General features: G+C 41.4%; 1 protein-coding gene and 1 long non-coding RNA gene across 2 annotated transcripts; one reads left to right on the top strand and one right to left on the bottom strand.

The window, feature by feature from the left end:
- Window positions 1-6568: 6568 nt before the first annotated feature.
- Window positions 6569-25553, bottom strand: LOC307032691 (uncharacterized protein). Its single transcript, XM_079670845.1, has 2 exons — window positions 25050-25553; window positions 6569-8231 (listed from the first exon to the last, which is right to left on the bottom strand). Exons 1-2 carry the CDS (start codon window positions 25240-25242, stop codon window positions 7093-7095), a joined length of 1332 nt encoding a protein of 443 aa, XP_079526971.1. The 5' UTR covers window positions 25243-25553; the 3' UTR covers window positions 6569-7092.
- On the top strand, window positions 8229-10445 carry LOC307032694. Its single transcript, XR_013806360.1, has 2 exons — window positions 8229-8607; window positions 9419-10445. It is a non-coding gene; the product is annotated as an uncharacterized lncRNA (long non-coding RNA).
- Window positions 25554-26472: the final 919 nt, after the last annotated feature.

The raw sequence follows: 26472 nt of genomic DNA, 5'->3' as shown, positions 1-26472 counted from the left end.
TCTATGTATAGCAACAGTTTATATGCTACAATCACACGACCAACCAGAATAACATCACACAGTGCTACACTCATTGACAACATATTCACAAATGTTATGGATAGGAAAGTAATAAGTGGAATATTAATCAATGACACAAGTGATCATCTGCCAGTCTTTGCAACAATACAGAACTGTACTAGGATCAAAAAAGACACCAGAAAAGTCACAATTACAAGACACAAAACACCAGAGTCTGTTCATTCTTTTAAAGAAGAATTATCTAAACAAGACTGGAACAAAGTGTATGCACCAGATGCAAATGAAGCCTATGAATCATTTCTACATATCAGGGCTGTATGAAAAACATTGTCCTCGTGTAAAGAAAATAGCGAAACAAAAATATGCTGAAAAACCATGGATCACTGAGGGAATATTAAATGCACGTAAAACGAAAAATGAATTATATAAAGACTTCTTAAAGAATGGATCAGTAGAGGCTGAACAAAAGTACAAGACATACAAAAACAAACTAACAAAGATAATACGATGTATCAAAATGGATCATTACAACAAATTATTGGAGGATAACAAAAATAACATTAAAAACACATGGAATGTATTAAATACCATTATTAAAAAAGGAAATGGAAAGGCACAATACCCACTCAGTTTTCTGTCAAAAAACAATACAGTAATTTATGACATGACCTCAGTTGCTGAAGATTTCAATGAGTACTTTGTCAATGTTGGTCCTTGTCTAGCTGGGGAAATTCCAAATACTGGTTGTAGTGATGGTGTTGAAAGTAAAGATATATATGTGAAGGAAACTATATTCTTAAGAGGGACTAATGGAAATGAAATTATTGACACAGTTAAAACACTTAAGAGTAAAAGGTCTACAGACTGTCATGATATTGATATGTATACAGTTAAAAACATTATTGAATGTATAGCCAAACCACTAACTCACATCTGTAATCAGTCAATACAAACCGGTGTATTTCCAAATAAAATGAAAACTGCTAAAGTCATACCAATACATAAATCTGGAGATAAACATGTACTGTCAAACTATAGACCAGTTTCATTGCTCTCACAGTTTTCTAAAATACTGGAAAAAATCTACTATACAAGACTAAATGACTTCATCACCAAACATAACATACTCTATGAACAACAATATGGTTTCAGTGCAAACAGAACTACATCATTTGCAGTCATAAAATGTATGGAACACATTACTAAGGCAATAGAAAAGAAAGAATATGCAATAGGGATATTTCTGGACCTTAAAAAAGCATTTGACACGGTTGACCATGAATTATTAATTAAAAAACTACAGAGATATGGCATAAGAGGTGTTGCACTATCATGGCTATCCAGCTACCTATATAACAGGGAACAGTACGTTGAACTACAAACCCATAAATCACAACTCCTGCAGGTTACATGTGGGGTGCCTCAGGGCTCAGTCTTGGGGCCATTACTATTTATTCTGTATATTAACAATATATGTGAAGTATCAAAAACTATTAAAACCATTCTTTTTGCAGACGACACAAGTCTACTCCGCTGTGGGGACGATTTAGAACAGCTATTGGTCACAATGGAGAAGGAACTGAGCAGGATGAAGATCTGGTTTGACCAAAATAAATTAACATTGAACACAAACAAAACCAAACTCATTATATTTGGGAATCGATCGACCAATACAGAGAAGAAACTCACTATAAATGGTGTCCAATTAGAAAGAGTATCGGAAATAAAGTTCCTTGGAGTAATCATAAACAATAAATTAAGTTGGAAACCACATATAAGCTATATCAAAGACAACATATCCAAATCAATAGCAATTCTGAATAAAGCCAAATACCTAATTAATCAAGCTTCCTTGTTTATGCTGTACTGCTCCTTCATACTTTCATACATGATGTATTTTGTGGAAGTTTAGGGGAACACATATAAAACAAATACACATCCTATCTTCATCCTGCAAAAAAGAGCTGTATAAGTTATACATAAAACTACGTACAGAGAAGCAACAAATAAATTGTTCATCAAACTAAAAACACTAAAACTACAAGACCTGGTTGACTATAAAACTATTCAAATTATGTTCAAAGCCGCAAATCAACAATTACCTCATAATATCCAGGGACTTTTCACACGGAGAGAAAGCATGCACATGTTGAGAGGAAACTGCATTTTCAAAAAACCACCCGTACGAACAAATGCCAAACTTCATTGCATCTCATCAAAAGGTGTTAGTCTGTGGAATAACTTTAATGGTGCACTGAAATATTGTACAAGTCTGTCTGAAAGTATTATTTAGGAGCCAAATCATTAATGGTTATGAACAGGACCTGTAAAATCCCATTTGTTGTTATTTCTTTTAATTGTAAAAGTAATTTATTTCTGATTTGTTTTGTAAAAAAACAAAAAGCAAACTCCTGCAGGACTCCCAAGAGGTTCAAGTTCTCAAAACCTTTCTGGCCCCTAGTGCTTTCAAAAAGTAAACACGGTTATTATGTTTCTTTTATTTATTTGTTTACGATCAAAACAAAATGTCCCTAATTTCTCTGAGAAAAACATCTCACTTTCAGTGTATGAAGGTGTGATCATGTACTGTTAACTTAGAACCATGTCTTCCTATTTGCTCCTCATGCAGAACGGGCTGCTCACAAAACACTTCTGCAGAAGAACAAGAAGAAGAGAGAAGGTTAGGAAATCAGCAGAACACATGTAGACACACTCTGTTAACACAACTATCTCAAAATCAGAGCATGAAGGTGCTGATTACATTATTTTATATCTTTTTATATTGTTTGATGTTGAGTGCACTTTCATTAAACCTGTGTGTGTGTGTGTGTGTGTGTGTGTGTGTGTGTGTGTGTGTGTGTGTGTGTGTGTGTGTGTGTGTGTGTGTGTGTGTGTGTGTGTTTGTCCTGGCTGCTCAAAGGACATCTCAGTGATTGAGCACCTCTCCCTCCAAGGCTTGACCTTCTGCCGTGCCACTTCAGGAGTGACCCTGGATCAGTCAACGTCCCGAAGACCACAGGGTGGAGGTTGCAGATAGAGATGGCCTCTGCTGAAGCCGGTGTGTTCCCTACCAGGCGTGACCGGACCTGCACGCTATGCAGCCAGTGAACGACCCGGGGGCGACGGGGCATAGCATGCACCGCCCGACGAGGCAGAGTTTCTGCCAGGAGCACACAGCGGAGCAGAGGCTCACTGAGTTGAGGGGAGGGAGAACAGAAAAGGAAATGCTGAGGGACCGACAGAGGAAGAAGGCTGTAGGAAGGAGGCTGCAATCTTGAAAAAAAAAGTCTTCCTAGTTTTAATTTGTTGATTTGTATATAAGTAAATAAAAAGGTATTTTTAAACTTGAATGTCTCTGACTGCTTATTCCTTGCTTTTGACAAGTTCCTAACATCTCTTTACCTTCATATCAAGTATGCAGCCGGTGGCTGTCAAAGAGTATTTGGGGGGAGGGTCTGGGTAGTACACTGGCTTTATTGATCTAAAGGGCTCTGATCTGATTGGATGACAGCTTTTATTATTAATAATAATAATTCAATACATTTGTATTGAGTTATTACTGTTATTACTGTAGACAATACCCACAGGAGTAAACCAGGTGAAGTGTCTTACCCAAGGACACAGGGGGGTTTCAAACTGATGTTCCACAAAGCCCCTTCACCAAACCACTCCGGCCCCCCAGCTGAGACCTTCTCAACATAGAAGATCCACTGGGGTCTCTGATGCAGGATACTGGCCATTCTTCTCTATTGTAAGAGTCGGTGAGGAGCTGGTCATTTATTCCGGCAAATTACTCAGACCTACTAATTAACCTAACCGAAGTTATTGAGTCTATGTAAGTTTACTGCTTGGCTCAGATCCACCAACGTCAGCAAGATCTCACCTCTATTAACTCCCCGAAGAACCAGGTTCAATTAACTGCTGTTTCAATTCAGACGACCTGCTAAATCTGTTTAAGCGATCCTGAAGGATTTTGATATCAGTAATGAGGTGTGGCCCTACCTAAGTGTGAGTGTGGCAGGGTGCAATCTTACCTTTGAAGCAGGAGAGGAGAGCGCAGATGTTTTTTAAGTTGTCCCAGTCCAAAAGGTGGGATCAGTTTATTTGAAGAAAAATAGGTCCAAACTAATACAGGGTTTTTACCTTCTCTCTTTACAACATTATAATCATCCATCCATCCATCCATCCATCCATCTTCTCCTGCTTATCCGTGGTCGGGTCTTGGAGGTAGCAGTTCCAGCAGAGAGCCCCAAACTTTCTTTTCCCCGGCCACATCAACCAGCTCTGACTGGGGGGTCCCAAGGCGCTCCCAGGCCAGCGAAGAGATATAATCCCTCCACCTGGTCCTAGGTCTACCCCTTGGTCTCTTCCCAGCTGGAGGTGCCTGGAACACCTCCCTAGGGAGGCGGCCAGGTGGCATCCTCACTAGGTGCCCGAACCACCTCAACTGACTCCTTTCGATGCGAAGGAGGAGCGGCTCAACTCCGAGTCCCTCCCGGATGACCGAACTTCTCACCTTATCCCTAAGGGAGACGCCAGCCACCCTGCGGAGAAAACCCATCTCAGCCGCTTCTACCCGCGATTCTCGTTCTTTCGGTCATGACCCATCCTTCATGACCATAGGTGAGGGTAGGAACGAAAATGGCGCGGTAGACAGAGAGCTTTGCCTTCTGGCTCAGCTCCCTTTTCGTCACAACGGTGCAGTAAAGCGACTGCAGTACCGCTCCCGCTGCTCCGATTCTCCGACCCATCTCAGGCTCCATTGTTCCCTCACTCGAGAACAAGACCCCGAGATACTTGAACTCCTTCACTTGGGGTAAGGACTCATTCCCTACTTGGAGTGGACAGTCCATTGGTTTCCTGCTGAGAACCATGGCCTCAGATTTGGAGGTGCTGATCCTCATCCCAGCCGCTTCACATTCGGTTGAACCGATCCAGTGAGTGCTGAAGGCCGCAGACCGATGAAGCCATTAGAACCACATCATCTGCAAAAAGCAGTGGTGCAATCCTTAGTCCACCGAACTGCAGACCCCCTCCCCCACGACTACGCCTCGAAATCCGATCCATGTATATTACAAACAGGATTGGTGACAAAGCGCAGCCCTGGCGGAGGCCAACCCTCACCTGAAATGGGTCCGACTTACTGCCGAGGACCCGGACACAGCTCTCGCTTTGGGAGTACAGAGATTGGATGGCCCTGAGTAGAGACCCCCTCACCCCATACTCCCGCAGCACCTCCCACAGTGACTCCCTGGGAACCCGGTCATACGCCTTCTCCAAGTCTACAAAACACATGTAGACTGGATGAGCGTACTCCCAGGCCCCCTCCATGACCCTTGCGAGAGTAAAAAGCTGATTCGTCGTTCCACGACCAGGACGGAATCCGCATTGCATTGTTCCTCCTCAATATATTATACTCATACTAAACATATCATGCTGGGGTTATTTTCTAATCTAAAACCTTAATTCATAGTTATTACATTAAAGTCTTCCGACAAAATCCAAAAGGAATTTCCTCACAGATGGACGGGGTTAACATCCACAGCCTATGTCCTGACACATGTAAGAGGTCAGCTCCTCAGAATGATCAGTTTGAATTCCTAGTTTTAAAAACTTTCATCCAACCATTCCCTCAGCATTCACTAACCTTTGTTCGTGAACTAATCCTAAAGATGTCATGAGACGATGACGTTTAAACATATACAAGTATAGCTTTCTGAGGGATAAACATGTGACATTTGTGTGGTAGGCTGCATGATCAAATGTGTGTGCGTTAAACATGCTTTGATGATTGAACTTTTTGAGGCACAATTTTTTATTTTAAAGCTTATTTTACAGATTCAGATTTTTGTACAAAATAAAATCAACTCTTCAATTATTTCGTATTTCAACAAAAAATAAACTACCAAGCAGCATAGCCAATAATGTAATTAAAAATAGCTCCAACTTTATCAGTTTGAATATTAAGGTGATGAACAAATTGATAAATACATAATTATAACATAAATATGATTTATTAATAAATGAGTACTTTTAAATGTGGTATTTAGATGTTGACACTGCAAAAAGTATAATCATTTGTAATATTTGTATTCTTTCTATATCCCTGATAATCTTCAAAACCCTTTCTGGTTCTTTGAAGGCTCTACCCTGACTATCTTCTGGTTATTCTCTGCATCAATCCCTATTATCTCTTACAACAACAAAAAACAACATCTTGGACATAACCGCAAGACTGTAACCTCTTCACATTCTGTTGAGATTGTGAGTCAATTACCAGCCATATCTCACACATTGCTGTTTTACCATAAACAAGCTTTGAGTCCAGACACCGTCCTGCAGAGAGCACACAGCCCAACAGCACGTCTTTGGTCTAGCATCTTTTTACAAAAAGTTTGCATTAAGACACTAAGACCAGCTGGTCCATTGTAAAGGTCAGTCCACCTTAAATGAGCAGTGGGTGATCAGCAGGTGAAAGGCAGGACACGGGAACTTGGTCCTGAGGAGATGTAACGATTATTAAATAAGAAATAGTCGAGTAAAGGGGTCAAAGAAATGAACATTTGTGATTATTAGTGAATCGGTTGCAGATGGTTGAAAACAGGCTTAGGGAGTAACGTATTACATGTAACAGCATTAGGTCATCAGGACACAAAATAGGAAAATGTATTGCCTTACAGTTACAGAAGCAAAAACACTCCGATAACAGGTACATTTATGTAAAACAGGGCTCATTAACAGGATAGCAATGATACAAAACATTTAGAAATAAAGAACAATACATCAAATCATCCTATATGGAAACTTGGAGCCCTCAATCCAAATAAAATGGTTCATCAACAGTCAGTGGTTAACGTATACATCAGAATGACAAAAACATTAAACATATAGTCCACTTATGTTGATAAAGATGGAGTTCATTTAAGTCTTATATGGATGTTGTACAACAATGTTAATCCAGTCAGACAGATTTCTCTCATGTGTGAACTGCCATAAGACTTATTCATTGTCCTCTCCATCAGCTTCTGTTTCCATGTGTTCAGCTGAGCTGCTGATTGGAGGCTCTGCCTCTCAGTTATCCTCAGTTTGAATTTCATTAAGCTGTGAGGACTGACGACCAACACACTTGTGCCTTTTGAAATGATTACACCATTTAAATCTTTTGTCACAAACATTGCAGCTGTATATTTCCTCTCCTGTGTGGACTCTCATGTGTGTCTTTAAATTTCCACTCTGTGAAAAAGCTTTCTTACAGACTGAGCAGATGTGTGCTTTCTCTCCTGTGTGGACTCTCATGTGTGTATTTAAACTTCCACTCTGTGAAAAAGCTTTCTTACAGAATGAGCAGATGTGTGCTTTCTCTCCTGTGTGGACTCTCATGTGTGTCTTTAAAGTTCCACTCTGTGAAAAAGCTCTCACACAAACTGAGCATTTGAATGGTTTCTCTCCTGTGTGGACTCTCATGTGTTCCTTTAAACTGATATTCAGTGAAAAAGCTTTCTCACAAACTGAGCATTTGAATGGTTTCTCTCCTGTGTGGACTCTCATGTGCGCCTTGAAATGTTCCTTCTGTGAAAAAGCTTTCTCACAAACTGAGCAGCGAAAGGGTTTCTGTCCTCTGTGGACTCTCATGTGTTGATTTAGATCTCTTCTATGTCTAAAAGCTTTCTTACAGACTGAGCAGCTGAATGGTTTCTTTTCAGCACTACGTCGGGGATCACTGACAGATTCTTGTCTATTTTTCAGTGAGTTTGAGCCTGAGGCAGGTTCTCTGGTCTCCTTCCAATCAGCACTGTCTTCAGTGTCAGGTTCAGAAGAGTCATCAGTGTCTTCAGAAGAGTCTCCAGTGTGGTCCTCAGTCTTTGGTTGTAAACTGCTCTCTGGATCTGAGTTCCTGGCTGGTTCTGGTCCTCGACAGTCCTCTCCATCAGCTTCTGTTTCCATGTGTTCAGTTTGTCTTTGATGAGGCTGTGAGGACTGAGGTTTCTCTTTCTCATCTTCACTCTTCACAGGGTCAGGAGTGAAAGTGGACTTGGTGATATCAGCCTCCTCCAGCTCCAGAAGCTGCTTTCCCTCCTGACTGATCCTGAGTTCCTCCTGTTCCTGCTTAATGTGTGGGGGGGGCTCTGGGTCCTCCTGGTCCAGACTGGAGCTCCACTCCTGCTGGTCAGGGAGAGGCTCTTCTTTAACCACCACCAGCTGCTGGACGTCTGCAGGAAACAGGAAACACACTGTTATGTCAGTCTTGGACCTAGTCAATATAATTAGGTATGTTATTGAATTACAGTTTCCAGAGAAGAGAGGCCCATCGTCTCTTCCGCAATTATTAGGGGTGAGCGGAAGTGCAAAGAGGCCCTCCTCAGGATAATACAGTTAAGTCTTGTTAGTTAGGTGGTTCATATCCTGGCAGGGTATGAATTACACCTAAAGAGGTCATGAGATAATGACCTTTCGACATCTGGAACATATGTGGGTGTGTTGGCTAATGTAAGGGAAATTATGTGTGCGTTCATTACAGCTGCTATATATGATGTGAAAGACTTGTACTCGTTGGAGCATTACCACTATTGACCGGTTGTGTGCAAGGTAACTGGTGTAGACACTGGTGTAGATCTTACTGCCCCACAGCATATCCTTAGTGCTTGTGCCTGGACTCTATCTAATTTTTGAAGAGAAGAGTATGCAGCTGACCCATACACTATTAGTCCGTATTCTATGGCTGATCTAATTAAGGCCGTGTATACGTTCCTCAAAGCAGCTTTATCAGCCCCCCACTTAGTGCCTGCCAAGCACCTCATAACATTTAAAACCCTTTTACATTTATCTACTACTTTATCAATGTGAGTACTCCATGTGACTCTCTCGTCCAACCATATTCCCAGAAATGTAAATGTCTTCACTTTCTTTAGATCTTGTCCATAAAGTTTTAACCTAACCTCCTCACCTATCCTTTTCCTCGTAAAAAATAAAGTTTCAGTTTTTTCCACCGACAATCTAAACCCCCATGTCAGAGACCAGCTTTCAAATTTCCGTAATGGCTTCCTGAATCTTAGCTACAATATATTTTACATTTCTGCCCCTTTTCCAAATAGCTCCATCATCTGCAAAAAGTGACTTACCAATATCAGATCCTACTTGTGTGTATATATCATTGATCATGATAGAAAATAAAAGAGGACTGATGACACTCCCCTGCAGGGTTCCATTTTCAACTTCATGCCTTCGAGAATATGACTTGCCATCTCGGACTCTGATGGCACGGCCAAACAAAAAATCCATAATCCAATTATATACATTACCTCCCAGACCCATAATGTCCAGTTTTATTAATAATCCTTCCTTCCTCCTGGAAGACTTGTACTCGGAGCATTACCACTATTGACTGGTTGTGTGCAAGGTAATGTTTCCTCATTATTATTGATTGTTGTACAACAAAATAATAATTAATCAACTATATCTGTGTTTTATTGATTCCCCTCCGTTTTATTCTTTCCTTCTGTGAGTGCTGAATTGCCACAACAACACAGTCAGAAAAATTGGTCTAATTATGTTGGCTCAATTCACCTCATGTAGCCCAGCCCCTTTCCACTCACAGTTAAAAATGAAAAATGTTTTTTTCTTCTGGTTTAGCACTAGCCGCAATGTAAACAATGAATTGTATTTGGGATTGTTCACAGATACACTACGCCAGGGCTATTCAATTAGTTTGGAATGGGGGCCGGTTGATGAAAATGATCCAAAGCAAGGGGCCGGGAAAAAGATGGCTTAAAATATGAGCAATCATATTAAGAGCTTCAGATACAGTACAACAGCATAGTGGAGTGCATATATTGTGTTTAGATCAATCAAACAACATAGCCCCAAGGCCTTTGTTGATCTAAATGCTAAGTTGTGTGACACAAGACACATTGAGAGCATCATTGCGAAAGGGAATGCAGCAAAATAATCGTTTTTTTCCGATTACGTTGTTTTCATAATCGGTGCAAGCCAAAATCGTAATAGAGATTAAAATACGATTAATTGCACAGCCCTAATTCAAACCTTATTTAAGTAAAAGTGTGCAAGTATTATCAGAACATTTTACGGCACCCTCTTATGTCATAGTAATGATGGTGCTGTTGAGATCTTCATAGTATCAAGTGAATACTTAAAACGAAAGTTAGTTATAATCAAATATAATCAATTATATTCTTATACAACCCACAATGAAAATGCTTCATATTTTATGATTTTCTATATTTACAGTATAAACAAAACACAAGCGGTTTGTTAAGTTGAGTGTGTAAGGCCTATAATGGTTTCACTGATAAGGGAGAGACAGTTTCTTCCCTCTTCCCTCACAGCAGTACACAGGGAGGGGGGCTCCTGACTTAAGGAGAAAAAGACAGAGGCCCCAAAAAGGTGGTTATGTCATAGCCGTAGAACAGGGGTCGGCAACCTTTTTGATATGAAGTGCCATTCAAAAAAAAAAACATGCCGACGATCGTGAATTATCAAGGGTGGGAGGGGGGGGTGAAGAGCTCGACAGAGGATCTTCCTCCGAATACCTGCGGGAGATAGGTATGTGTTTGTGGATGTTTTTTTTCGATGACGTTGTTTACATAATCGTTGCAAGCAAAAATCATAATAGAGATTAAAATACGATTAATTGCACAGCCCTAATTCAAACCTTATTTAAAGAGCCTGTGACACGATTTCCCCCATCATCCAAACCCATCAATTTGAGTAAATATTGTCCCCTTGAAAACCGTTACTGAACTGATTTTGGATATTTGTACTTTGATAACCATTAATCTGCCCTTCAATGTTGACCATTTCCTGGATCTTCTCGGGGATTCTTCAAGTCCCGCCAAATTATGGGTGACGTCAATGCGGGCACAGCGCTCCAGCTGCACCGTTCAGGATCCCAGCATCTGCATGGAAACGCACGATGGCGGACACAGCAGCAAGCTCAGACAGCGATGACAGTTTAATTTTGAACGTGTCTGAGAGCTCATATGAGGCTGAAGGATCGGTTTATTTTGTATCTGTTAGAAGTTTAGGAATTAGGTGCGTCAATATGGGCGATCATACGGTCATGTAGCCAGTGGTGGACTGGGACTAAAAATCAGCCCGGGACTCTCGACCGGCCCACTTCGGTACAACTAGTAAATTGTCAACGGGGGGAGTGGGGGATGTGCTAGTGACTTATCCGACCGGCCCACTTCGGTACCGGCCCATCGGGATTCGTCCCAATGGCCAGTCCGCCACTGCACCCAGCCCAGCCCACGTAAACTGTCAACGGGGGGAGCCTCGCTGCGGGGAAACGGTGGACCTAGTGTCCCGATCGGAGTGGGAATAATAATAATAATAATAATAATAATAATAATAATAATAATAATCCGTGCATTTTATCCATTAATTTCCCCACATTGTGGTAAAAAAAAAACACACGTTTAATCCATGTTGGTGTAGGCCTACTACTACAACCAGTGGTGTAGTGGGGATGTTTAACTGGGTGGACGGGGTGGTGGGTGGACGGGAGACACTATGGACGCGCTCGTGAACTGTCAACAGGGGGGGGGGGGGGGGGGGACTTGGGGACCTCTGTGTCGCCTGTCAGCGCAACTTACATGATGCTGTTTAGACAATATAATACTAAAGGGCGGTGCGGCTGTCAGCGAACCGATCCGGCCTTTCTGCGCGACTATCACTCAAATGCGGGACATAGTCTCAATGTGTGGGACGCGGGACAAATAATAAAAATGCTGTGTGTGCAGTCCCGCACAGTGCGGGACACCTGGTCACCGTACACACACAGTTCTGCCCCTCACACACACACGCTTCAAATCAAGTTGCATAAATGCTTGAGCTCCGTTTTTATTATAATTACTGTGAAATCTGCCTATTATGTTTTCGTCATATTACAACAAACACACACTTGCAACTGATAACACTGGCAATGATTTTAGATGTATTAGAGTATTAAAAAAAGAAATCATGCTTCAAATAAGTGGGGGTACGGCTTACCCCCGCGTCCAACGCCCACTACACCACTGACTGCAACTACAAAAAGCTAAGGTTTGTTTTCTCATCAGGAAATGCAGACCGGCTCAAACAAAAGATTTTTAAATCATCATCCTCACGATCATTTAATGTATCATATGTTCGCCGAATTGACATGAAAGCACTAATAAATGTAGTTTCATCCACTTGAGTTTACAAAAATAATCGATTTGTTTTTATATCACATCCGACGGGAGGAAATTCAGCAGCTCTCACTACCGATTTTTAATCCTAATTTAATCATCATCTTCACCACGATCATTTATGTTTATGTTCGCCGAATTGACATGAAAGCACTGACAAATATGAATATACTGTAGTCAACTTCATGAAAACGTTATTAACGTGCCTAAACTCAGTAATTCACCATTTCTACGCATGACAACACACTTTGTCCGTGTTTGGCTCTCTCGCCGCACAGTGAAGCGTTCCCGCATTGACGTCACTTCCGGCTTCCCCAAAATCTCAAAATGAGTCGAAGGAATTTTCCCGCGATGTTCGAAATTATTGATATTTATCGGAACGGTATCGTTTTTTCTTTTTTAAACAGACGGTTTGAGATTACTAGTAGCCCACTATTTCATTGCACAACAGTTGTTGGGTTCGTGTCACAGGCTCTTTAAGTAAAAGTGTGCAAGTATTATCGGAATATTTTACGGCACCCTCTTATGTCATAGTAATGATGGTGCAGTAAAATGTTCCCTGTCAGTGTTTCATTTATGATGTTTCTTGATTATTTTGTATGTTGCATTTTATTGCTGTAAATGTTTAAAGTTGCACTTGCATAGATGATTATTAGGGGTTCACCGAATGGGAAATTCTTGTCCGAAACCGATACCGAAAATAGGAAACAGTTGGCCGAAAACCGAATGCCGAAAATGATTAATAGAAATATATATAATGTATACATTTTTTACCAATGTTGTTCAGCTACCTGATTATGGAAAAAGACATGATTATGGCAAAACTTAAATAATAATCACTATTATGGGTCCATAAAACATTTATTCAGCACTTTTGAATGCACACAGTAAATTAATTCCAAGTCAAGTGCATTTTCTTTTCTCTGTAGGATAACTACAACAAAGTGCATTCAGAACAAAGCCAAGGTGCTTTAAAACTGCATCAACATCTAGGCCAGTCGGCCTACAACAAACTAGTGTAAATAAAGACTGTAACAGCCAGGCCTTCAACAACAACAAATGCACCTATAAGTTTGGTAACCTAACGTGTTGTTGTGATGACGTAATCAAGACGCGGCGACAAGCACGGCGTGCGACCATGCTCGCGGCTGGCTCACAGCCAACATGTCTGCCGCTTGGAGATATTTAAAAATATCAGAGAGAGGCGCGGATTGCGATTTGTAAAACGTGTTCAGCTGACATTTCTCGAGGGGGTGTAACTGCAAAGACTTTCACCACTTCAGGATTACTCCACCACTTGAAATCAAAACACCCGGACAAATATGCGGAGTATGATCAACGTAACCCTGTTCTCTGACATTCGGTGATATTTTTCCGAAAGCCGAAAGTGCCTTTTTATTAACCATTTTCGGCCGATAATTTTCGGTGGCCGAATATTCGGTGCATCCCTAATGATTATAGATGAGGGAACCTGCTAAATATTAAAATATGTGTGTTTTTTTATATACAGTACCAGTCAAACGTTTGGACACACCTTCTCATTCAATGGTTTTTGTTTATTTTTAATTTGTTTCTACTTTGTAGATTAATACTGAAGACATCAAAACTATGAAAGAACACATATGGAATTATCTAGTTAACAAAAAGTGTGATTTTTAATTCTAGATTCTTCAAAGCAGCCCCCTTTTGCCTTGATGACAGCTTTGCACACAGCTAGTGCAATTAATGGCTCACCAACTTTAAATGTTAACACAGAGAGAGAGATCAATAAAACATAAACACAGATATGTTTGAGATTAATCAATATTCAGTTGCACAACAACAAATAATAATATTGGAGTACATCACCTTGCTTCAACAGCAACCAATCGTGGAAATGCCCCAACGAGTAGCAGTTTTACACAGGCATATATAGCTACTGTAATGAACACACACACACGTTCCCCTATGAATGCCATACTTGTATATGTTTCAGATGTGGAAAGGTCACTATCTCATGACGTCTTAAACTAACAAAGACTTAACTGTATTATAACCTGAGGCTCTACCGACTGAGCTATGGAGCCTCTTTGTACTTCCGCTCACCCCTAATAATTACGGGGGAGACGATGGGGCCTCTTCTCTGGAAATGTAACTCAATAACACATTTGTCTTAACTAACCATGTGACTAGGCATAAGACTGATATAACAAGACGATGGGGCCTCTCTGACCTGTGTGACCTTAATGAATAAGCGAGAAATACGCTGTAATAAGGAATCTCCCATAACAAGGTTGTCACCTGGAATGGTTTTCCATTAACACATGTGCCTTGTCAAGAGTCAATTTGTGGAATTACTTGCTTTCTTAATGTGTTTGAGGTAGGGTTAGTGCACAGTGGAGAGCCCTATTTGAATACTGTTGTAATCCATATTATGGCAAGACCCACTCAACTCAGTGAAGAGAAACGACCGTCCATCATCACTTTAAGAAATGAAGGCCAGTCGATCCGGAACATTTCAAGAACTTTGAATGTATCCTCAAGTGCACTCACAAAAACCACCGAACGCTATAATAATTCCATATGTGTTGTTTTATAGTTTTGATGTCTTCACTATTAATCTACAATGTAGAACCAATTTAAATAAATAAAAAACTTTGAATGAGAAGATGTGTCCAAACCTTTGACTGCGTCTAATACTAGTGTATATACGGAGCCCCAAAGGTTCATGGAGAGAGAAAAAAAGACGCTGTCAGCACGCTTCTCCATGTTTGTGATTGGTCAAATGTTGCTGACCCTGTCCCTTTCACGTGAACGCGCTCTCAGCCGGACAGAGAAACCCTGGTTCATTTACTGAGTTGATCACACAGCTGTGAGCCACCTAGAAGGCCCAGGCAACTATATATAAGGATGCTGTTCGTCGATTTTAGCTCAGCTTTTAAAACCATCATACCTGACATACTCGTGGAAAAACTGTCACGCCTAGGTTTCCCCTCCATCTTATGCGCCTGGATAAATAAGGAACCGACGGAACAAGAAGCTGCTGGTGTCCTTCTACCGAGCGACCATCGAGATCGTGCTGTCATACTCCATCTCGGGGTGGTATGCAGGATGTTCAGCTGTGGACAAGAAAGCCCTGCAGAGAAAATGGCAGAGAAAACCATCGGCTGCCCCCTGCCCTCTCTGGAACACATCTCCACCTCCCGCTGCCGCAGCAGAGCTCACTAAATCATAAAGGACAGCTCTCACCCAGGTTACAGACTGTTCTCTCTCCTGCCTTCTGGGAGGAGAGACAGGAGCTTCAAGTCACGGACAAACAGACTCAAAAACAGTTTCTACCCCTGGGCCGTCAGGCTGCTGAACCACCACACATAATGCAATAACCGTAACCATTCTCACACACACACACTTTTAATGCGCTTTATTTACTCTTTTTATATCAATATTTGTAACTATTTATCCCCCCGTATGATTGTTTATGTTGTCTGTCCTATTGCCGTGTTTTTTAGTTTTATGTACGTGTTTGTATTTTTTGCACTGCGGGACAGAGTTGCACTCTGAATCTCGTTATACTCTGTGTGTAATGACAATAAAAGGCTTTAACTTAACTTTAACTTTGATAACCAGCTTCGTAGGACCGCTTACCGAGATCGCGTTTGTTAGGGTTAGTTAAGCCGGGTAACTCAAACATATCCAGGGTCTGTTGAACTGGCTTCGTCGTACAGGGCACTGGAGGCAGTAACGTGTAACTCAGCAGAATCTGAGAAGAGCAGCACCAGCTGCAAAGAGCTGTGCCTTTTACTGTTTACTTCACTGTGTTTCCCTTCATTAGAACAGCTGGATAGAGATCGAGGCTGCTACGTCTAACCACACACACCTCTATTGAACTGCCCGATTATTCCCCCTATTACTCGTTTCATGAAGGAGATGTCCGGTCACCAGGGTGATGTGTGTGTGTGTTTGTGCTCAGCTCCGCTCTGTGTGTGTGTTCGGTGTGTGTGTGCGACCGAAACCAGCATTAGTTTTCAAATGACCACGAACAGTAATTTACACACATCTGGTTCTCCATAGTTATATGTGTATTCACAAGTGAAAGAAATGTGTTTAACCTTAATCTCGATGTAGTGCTAAAGTCCTGCCGGAGTGCCCCGGAACGTGAAAACAAGAAAGTATATCGTGAACGCACAAATTAATAAAACGTGGCCTAGTTTTATTTATTTTTCTCTCTATGAACCCTCCTGGGCTCCGTATGTACATCTCTCTCAAAATATATATTCTTTGAATTAATCCAAAGTGTTTTTTTTATTTGCTTTTTACACATTTAAAAAGCACATTAAAACTAAATGATCAATTTATGTCACATTTAATCAACTAGTACCTACATGTCTGGTTAATATTTAAATCAGTGCATTAAATGGCATATTATTCAATGTATGTATTATTTTTTAATATATTTATTTTGGAAGGTTTGCTCTTCCGTAATAAATTACAATTATTATAATTAAGTGCATTTGTCTCATAATACTTACATACTTTTACTTAAATAAGATATGCATGCAGTATTTTAACTTGTAATGGAGTATTTTCACAGTGTGGTGTTTGTACTTTTACTTCAGGATCTACTACCTGCAGTAATGCTGAAGTCCCTCCCCTTCCGGTGGAGCTCCATGGGACCTTATTTTGGAAGAATTATGTATTGAAGTCAATGGAGAGAGAAAGATTATCTTTCGATCCCGTTTGAATTGTGCCACTAATTACATGTTTGTCAATTTAAAAGATAATTTTTAGTGGTGGACGATAATTATCGGCCCGATATTAGGAATTATGACGTCATCTCGATAAACCCGATAAAAGTATTAATAGCCCCGATAATATACAATATATTTTTGGGGTAAAAAAAAGAAAAAAATACTGCGGTGTGGGTGGATTGGGATGAGGGGCGCTTGTTTTTCACTCGGCTCCTCCCGTTTTGCCAGTACTGTGGTATTAGTGGTTGAGGAAGAGGGGACTTTTTCACAAATCCAGCGCTCCCTAACTCATGCCTGGCTGTGACGTAAATGGTGTGCGGCCGTGAAGCCAGGACAGTAAACAAACATGTCGTCGGTAGTATGGGACTATTTCAAAGTTTCAGAGTTAGATAGTTTGCTTGCTATTTGTATTAACAAATGCAATGCAGAAGTTCCACGAGGAGGGAAAAAGGCAACGAGCTTTATTACTTCCAACCTGGTTAGTCACCTGAAACATCGCCATCGCTACGATGGTGTGTTAAAAGCGTACGAAGACGCCTGCGCTGCTAAACTAGCGGCGAATCCAAAGCAAGCTGCAAAGGCACCGGGGCTTTTACCTATCGACGAGGCTTTTGAAAAAGGCAAGAAGATCGCCACACTCCTTCATACTCTGATCGATAACGATATAACGATAAGTTTCACCACGGACATATGGACCAGTGATGTTAGCCCCGTTAGCATGCTAGGTCTGACGGCGCAGTGGCTGGACAAAGACTACAAACTGTACAGAGCGGTGTTGCATTCTCAGGAGCTACCAGGTTCACACAAAGCCGATATGATCCGTGAGGCTTTTGAAGCCATGCTTCAGCAATGGAACATTAGTAAAGAGATGGTCCATGTTGTCCTTAGAGACAACGCACGTAATATGGCGAAGGCTTTTGGTGACTATGGAGTTGATAGCCTGGGCTGCATGGCCCACACTTTACAGTTGGCCGTGAACGAGGCTGTGCTTAGCCAAAGAGCTGTGTCTGACTGTGTTGCCATCGGGCGGAAGATTGTTGGACATTTTAAGCACTCCCAAGTAGCGTCCACCGACCTGGAAAAGTTACAGGCAAACCTGCGAAAGGGAACAACAACCACTACTACCACCACCAGTACACGACTCCAACAGGACGTGGCCACACGTTGGAACAGTACACTTTACAGGCTTAAGAGTCTGGTGGCGCAGAAGCAAGCTATTGCAGCTTATGCAGTAGAATACAAGTTACCAGCAACACTCAACTCCCACCAATGGGCCCTGGTTGAAAACATGTTGACCATCCTCGATCCGTGTGAACAGCTGACTAGAAATATTAGCAAAGCTACAGCCACAACGGCAGACGTAATCCCCTCCATCCAAGCCTTAACGCGCCTGCTAAAACAAACTGTTCCAACAGACCACGGAGTGAAAACATCAAAGGAGACCCTGTTAAAAGCAATCCAAACGCGTTTTGGTGACATCGAGGAAAAGCCCTTGTATTATCTCTCAACGCTATTGGAGCCGAGGTACAAGGACCGCTACTTCACCCTTGCATCAAAACGGCAAGCTATATAAATGCTGCGGGAACAGCTGCGCTGCGTCGTCGAGAGAGACCGCCGTGCCACAGACACCCCCGGCCCCCAGCCAGACGAGCCACCGGCAAAGAGCAGCAGGGGAGACGAGAACAACTCCTTCTTGGGCATGTTTGAGGCAATCCTCGAAGAAAATACAGATGCTGCAACTGAACACCAGGAAAACAGCAGATTGGATGCGAACGCAAGTGTATATATTTTTGTTTGAATTTTTTTATGAACACAATGTATAACTTATGTTAAAAATGGAACCGGATATTCAGAACATCATCATAATTAGATTTTGTTCTTCTGTGTTTTGTTTTTTACAGAAAGCTCCAGTCATATCTGTTGGAGGCCACGCTTCCCATGAACCGTTGCCCGCTGGAATACTGGAGAAGCAACCAGTCCCGTTACGAGTGCCTGGCCCAACTTCCTCGTAAATATGTGTCGGCTCCTTGCACTAGCGTTGACAGCGAGCGTTTGTTTTCTGCTGCTGGACACGTGATGACCGAGCAAAGAAACCGACTCGAATGCGACAAGGCAGAGATGCTACTCTTCGTCAAAAGAAATCTCCCTCTGATCAAACCAGAATAAAAAAAAAAGTATAACTTTAGAAGAATAGCTAACTGCTCTAAAGGGAGCTAAAATAACAATGCAGGATCAAGGGTCAGATGTGAATCTCTCTCTCTCTCTCTCTCTCTCTCTCTCTCTCTCTCTGAGAAAAAAAGAGGACAATTGAAACCTCATGCTTTTGTGAAAAACGGGTTCACTGTCATTTATATGGATTATAAAGCAAGTCATTAATCCTTTGTTCTGTAAAATGACTGTTTGTTACTGTGTGGAATGCACTTTTTCAGTTTGTGTTTACATATAAATGTCTAACTTGTTTCAGTACCTTATTCTTTTGTTACTGTGAGGAATGCACCTTTTCAGTTTGTTTACAGAGACTGATTTTACTTGTCAGTATTTAATTTGAATCCTTATGCAAAGATTAGCACATTTGCAGCATCCCTTCTAGAGGAGTAGAGGCCTTTATTTTTATATCACTGAGTGAAGCACCTTACTATGGCAAATGTTTACATTTTACAATCTATTTGACAGGTTGTCAAATTGTTTTTGTTTGATTTCTTTCGGCAAATGTTTGATAGGCTTGCTGTTCTATGAATGCCAGATAATAGTTGTTTCCATTACTTAATATGGACCACTCATTGTTCACTCATTGTTCAGGGAAACACATTGTCAGTGTCATTGACTGATTGACTCAATTATATTTATTTGGGAAAATAAATATGGTCACTTTGAAGAGTCAAAACTGTTCTTGGCTTTGTTTTGTTCATAGTAGTAATGCTCATGTCATTTGCTCGCTACTAGTCTTTTTTTTTTATCATCATAATGTATCTCAAATAAATACCAAAAAAAATTACTTCATTCATGACAACTGCGCACCAGCTTACGTGCAGCCCTGGCCTGGACATTGCTTGGCTCCGTTAGTTGACATACATTGATACTATAAGCTGACTAATGTTAGTCTAATGTTATGTTTGACTCGTAAACGACCACAACATGAGTTAGCTCTCTGTGCAGTTTGTTCGTTCCGGGTTAGTAGCGGCTAGATAGCGGTGCAGACGTAAACTAGCTACCATTCCAGCCAACATTAAATGCTGACAAACGTTAACTAACACACAGCTGGCGCCGCTAGCTAGGTAGCTAACATTAACTACTAACCAACCAAGCACGAACAAACCGCACGGAGAGCTATAAGATAGTTAGCACTACCGAAGTGCACAGAACTCAAGCTGCACAACACACTAGGGCTGTTCCTATTTATGAATATGCTTTTATTTTGAAGAGGTAGCGCTGTTGGCAGGACGTTGTTGTTGCTATGGAAACAACGTGACGGATATTAACGGAGAAAAGTAATATCTACATATAAAGACGGAGAAAGTAAAGGATAAAGTTTATGGTTAAGTGTTAGCACCCCCCGAACAAGCTCTTACGTTGATATTGGAGATTTCAATAAATTCAATTTGAAAGACCTAGGGCGAGATGTTTTTGTCTGGGGGCTTTTTGCAGGGCTTCGTGCGCAATCCTGTGAGGAGGAGGTGTTAGCCGTTTCAGTCTCCATAGTGTTTAAAGTGCGATTGCGAACTGCTTGTTGTTGTTTTGGGTGACCCACGTGTGTGTGGCGATGCGTCGACGAGGAAATATGTCGTTGACGATATTTTGAAGTCGACGCGTCGACATCGTCGACGCATCGCTACAGCACTACTGTACATACACCCAAAGGGAGTTAGTCAGTTCCATAAGAGCCAGCATGCGGGACCGGGTTTACAAGGTTTCGGTGAGTAACACAAGTATAATGTGTAATGTAAATGACATCACTTACGCAACTCTGTGGTCTTTCTAGTTTTTCATAGTCTTATATTTCAACGGTTTTACGACAAAACTGTGACTTTTTTGACATGGAAATTATTTTTGAAGATTGACAAACATCATATGTGTAATTCATGGCACAATTCAAATGGGATCGAAAGATAATCTTTCTCTCTCTATTGACTTCAATACATAATTTTTCTAAAATAAGGTTGCATGGGGCGGAAGTAGAAGGCCGGGACTTCACCTCTCTATACACCGAGCAAAACCACACACACAGTGCATAACAACGGACTCCAGTGCACGCTATTACGGGCACTATAGAGCATGCACAAAAGCGCGAGTCCACACACACACACACACTAGTAACGGTAGGGTGGGTTCAAGCTCGAATGCACGAGAATTTGAAAATACACAACCGGAGAAAAATCTGCCCCTTTCTTCAGACTTCCTTACAGAGACGGTCCTCCAACACACACGGACGCGCACATGACCAATGAGGGCACGAGATAAGTTTGTGCACAGATGGAAGGCTGACAGGCAGGTAGGCCATCCAGTTACTTTAGCCGGGCCGGCTCAGATGATTGGTCGTGCTTTTTAAAGCGCCACGGCTTCCACAGATGAAATATTTGTATGTATTTATTGTCAAAGCATTTCATGTATTCATTGCTATCGGGATGTTAAGAGCATTCCATGGAATATAACAAAAAGTGTTTCTGAATTTAATTACCTACCCCACCTTTAAGATGTAAAATATGATTTTACCAACAATGAGGAATTTAAATTAATAGAAGTAAGCTATCAAGGCATTGCTAATTCCTGGCTACATAATATGCGGCTTTCACACCAGCGCTTTTCCCGTTGTAGCTCTTTTCTGGTTAAGCTCCGGTTTCCCTTTTCTGCTCCCGCTTTGTTCACACCATAGACTGTATATATAAAGGTTCACACCACAGAGCCGGGGTGGTACTGCGTCATTGCCTCATTTTTTGCGTCATGACGTAACCGTTTACGTGCCTGCTTCATAAAAGCCAAACCGCTTGGAAATCACATCGATAACAACAACAATGGCCGATTGTATTGAAGCGCTGTTCGCTTTGGTTATGCTCTTACGAAACGGAAGGCATGGGACGACTTTACAAGGGACGACTTACTTGGAACTTTATAAACATCACATGCGAAATTCAAGACTTCTTTGCGGTCTTCAGGAGGTTGATCCCGCCCCTGCCCCCGCCTTGACGCCTCTTAGCTCCGGAATCCGGTTCGTTTCCAGCTCCAAAAAATTGTCGGTCCAGAAGCAAGAATCCGGAGCTAAGAGGCGGCGTCGCTTACGTCTCTCTTACGTCGAGGCGTGCAGGAAACTAAACCCACATCCCCTGAACATTGGTCGACTGAAGAGTCTCGTCATGCCTGCCTACAAGCAGTAGTGCTGAGCAAAGTGACTAGAAGGCAACCACACACTTATAATATTGTATATAATATTATAAGGCATAATGCCCCTTTCACAGATTCTGCGTAATAATGCCCTGCCCCTGCATCTTCTATTTCAATCTTTTTAGCATATTTAGTGAGAAAGAATTCCGAGATACTTTTTTGTGCCTATGTAACAGAGTTATAACGGCTGGTGTAAAATCCTGGTTAAATTGGAGAATTACGCCATCTGGTGTTTCAAACGTGTGCCTGCATTACTGTAGCTTTGTTACCGCAATGGATTGTGGGAGATTCTCATACCACGTGAGGATCTCTTGTGAGTAAGGTGCATGGATGCATAATACGAACTGGATACAACGTGGGAGGCGGGGCCTCATTCATTCCTATGAGAGTTGCTCATTGGCGCATGATGATAAAATGGCCCAACTTTTGAGAGAGCGAAATGTCACAGATTACCCAGCATGCCTGAGAAGTACTTTAACCAAAATGCTCGTTCACATCAAGCACGTCAATTGGCGTACACTTAACAGCACCGCGCGTTCATGACAGCATGGTAATGATTTGTTATTATGATGGATTTGATATTAACGAGGTGGCAGTTAGCAGCTAGCTAGTAATTATGCTAATTATTATGCTAAACATTTAAGGTAATACAGCCCATGTAGTATAATAATGAATTACAGCAAACATGTGCAATATATCCATTATTACAGCTCCGTGGGATGGCAGTAAAGCGATATGGGTCCGTTCTCATTGTGCATTCATGGGTAAACGCATGTAGTACTGAACATGAACGTGCCGGGCGGCGCAGTCCCGTGGGTTAGATGCACGTTCATAATGCAGAGGGAAATAACTCTCAGAATAACGTTATTAGCACATTTCTAGAACTTGAGGAACGAATGTTTTTAATAAGGGCTATACAAGTGTTCATACTGGGTAGTTTATTTAGTTTAAAAAAAATTATCCAACGATTTACAGACCACTCTCACCTTATGTAAGTCAATGGGAAAAAGTGTGTCCGGGCCTGGCAACCAAACGGAAGTGTAGTACCGCCATTTGGCCACTACAAATATTTTCATCTGAGTCCAGCGCACTTCCTGGGGGCTTGGTAAGGTGCTATTGTATTATGTCAGTGGACAAAATGTATGTTATTATTTTATTAGGACAATAACGTTCTGTTGTGTTTGTTTAGTTTAATGTTAGTCGTTTAATGCTCACAGCAACATGTTTTTTGTGTGATTGGCTATTTGTGTTATATGATTTATTAATGTCAATATATATGTCCATCAATAGAGAACCGCAGTGACGCGTCCTAAAACCCGGAATTAAACTCCTTCCGGTTCCTTCGTCAAAAACGCAATGCAATGTCTCCATAGGATTTTGGATAATAGCTCGAAATAAGGTCTGTGGTTGACACACATTTAAGAGATGGATCACGTTTTGTATATAAATATCCACGGATAATATCCACATGTCTACCCTACTTTTATCATTTTTGAATCATAAATCTAGTTGCCAGAAGCAAAATGCTAACGTTATGCTATAAACGAACTACAGCAGGGCCGCCGGTTCAACGCCACGCCAACTTAAGATCCATATTCAAACATACAGATTCTAAATGGTACAAGTTGAAGCGTTTGTTTGAACAGTTTGCAGGAGGCAGGTACTTGCCTTCAAGCAGAACAGGGCAAACAAACTTAGCGGGAGTGTTTTACGTGTTCGGTGTAATGAAGTAAAACGGCCTGGACAACTTCTATAGTCCTATTCAGCCACTTGTTAACAACCATTGTTTTTCAGACACTCTTCAAAAATCACCAGCGGGGTCACTGCTGATGTATTTAATGTCGTAGAACAAAACGTGATCTGTCTCTTCAATTTGTGTCAAACACAGACCTTATTTGGAGCTATGTTCCAAAATCCTATGGAGAAATTGCATTGCTTTTTATCGAGGGAACCGGAAGTGGTAAAAATGCTAACTTACTTCCGGGTTTTAGGACGCGTCACTGCGGTTCTCTATAGCTAATTTGAGCTAATAGGCTAACGTAAGCGTGGTGCTATCTCTCCAACATAACAGAGCTCACGTGTCCATTTTATGTTGTCCATTAAAATGCAGGTATGTGAGTTTTGTACACCAGTTTGTTTATGTTTAATATTTCACATTTTTTATACTACCACTATACGATCATTGTTGTGTTGTTGATTATTGCTCACTTATTTTGTAAAGGAGATTTTCATACCGCGTGAGGATCTCCTGAGAAACGCAGCTCACGTGTCCATTTTATGTTGTCCATTGAAATGCAGGTGTGGAAATAAACTTTAGTAATCACCAGCTCTGAGTGGTCTATTGCCGAGCCGACACCACACCGGGGTTACACCATGTCAGTTACTCGTCACTTGTGTTGTGCGTCACTTTAAAAGTAGCTGACCAAAAACAAACTAAAAACACATTTTTTATTTTTCTTCCCTGAAGCTAAATAATTCATTTTATAGTTTAAAAGTATCATTTGAATAATAATATAAAATATATCTCAGGCACAATGAAATGTAATCAAAAAATATATATCAAAAAATTACAAAATTAAAATTTGCAGGCAGAGGAGCTCCGCCTGCCTGACGCTAGGGGGTGCTGCAGCGCCCTCCGCACCCCCCTTCCAGCGCCCTTGGTCTAAAGTGTTATTAATGGGATAATAAAGTGTTACTGAAGAGTGTAAAGTGTTAATGAAGAGTAAAGGGAACAGACCTGCTCTGTGTATCCGAAGCTGAGGCTGTAAAACAGCGTCCAGTAGTTTCTGGAGTCTCTTGTTCTCCTCTTTGGAAAGAAACAGCTCCTCCTCGAGCTCTGCTATTGTTTGTTCAAACAGAGCAAATATCTCTTCATTAGCAGCAGTGAGTCCATGCTGCTTCAACGACAGCAGCATTTGGACTTTACTCATGTTTCCTAGATCACCTTTCCCTGCAGACTCCGTTAAACACACCGTTTCTCTCTCCGTCAAACTCTCAATCTGACTAGTGTTGCTAACGTGTATCCATCTAGCATGCTAAGCTAGCTCCTATAGTCCGAGGTAAACGCTCCAGAAAAAAGAGCAGAGTCCATTCAGAGGTTTATCCAGACACACGGAGGATGGATCAGTAGTGCTGGAGCTCACACACACTTTCTTAGGAACACAAGAGAGAACCGTAGCGACGAGACGCCACATGCAGGGCTCGAGTTAAGTGTGAGCCAATCTTCTTCTTCTTCTTCTTCTTCTTCTTCTTCTTCTTCTTCTTCTTCTTCTTCTTCTTCTTCTTCTTCTTTTCTTTAATGGCGATTCGCTTCCACTTGGAGCATATATCGCCACCTACTGTTAAGTTATTAAATGTTCATACTAAATCCTTGTCCTCAGACCAGTGCTTTTGAGGAATTTGAAGATCAGCTTGTTTGATTCATTTCTTGATTTACTTTCAAATATTGCCTTGAAATCCATGTCCTTGATGAGTTGTTCCAGTGCAGTTTTCAGAATGAATCTTTGTCTGTTATAATCCGGGCAGCTAAAAAATACATGATGTATTGTCTCTGGTTGTTGGCAACCATCACAATTGCCATTTGGATGTTTTCCAATCAGATGCAGTGATGAGTTTAGTCCAGAGTGTCCCAATTTTATCCTGCTGTTAATGCTCTGCTCTCTTCTACTACTCCCCCAAGTGCTTCCTGTTCCTACTTCCCTTTGTATCTGATATAAATGTCTTCCTTTGGTGTTACTGTCCCATCGTTTTTGCCATTGTTGCTTGGTAACCACTTTTGTAAAAGATTTGACTTCTGCTCTACTGATGGGTACCATAATATCAATCTGGTTTGCTTTCAAACCACATTTTGCCAGTTGATCCACTACTTCATTCCCTCTAATGCCCACATGCGCTGGAAACCACATAAATTGAACAACAATTTCCAGATGAACTAACCTAAACATGATGTGTAAAATTTCATGTAAAATATCCTGACGACATTCTGAAGAGAAGTTGTTTATACTCTCCAGAGCTGCACTGGAGTCAGAGCAAATGACCACTCGCATTGGCTGTATTTCTTCTACCCACTGAAGTGCTAGAGAGATAGCCATCATCTCTACTGTATATACTGCAATGTGATCACTTGTACGCTTTCCCACTTTGACTTTTAACTCAGGAAC

The sequence above is a fragment of the Notothenia rossii genome, assembly GCF_949606895.1.
Source record: "Notothenia rossii genome assembly, chromosome: 3".
Classification (NCBI taxonomy): domain Eukaryota; kingdom Metazoa; phylum Chordata; class Actinopteri; order Perciformes; family Nototheniidae; genus Notothenia; species Notothenia rossii.
Note: the sequence above shows the minus strand (reverse complement) of the source record. Positions and strands in the feature narration are given on the sequence as shown.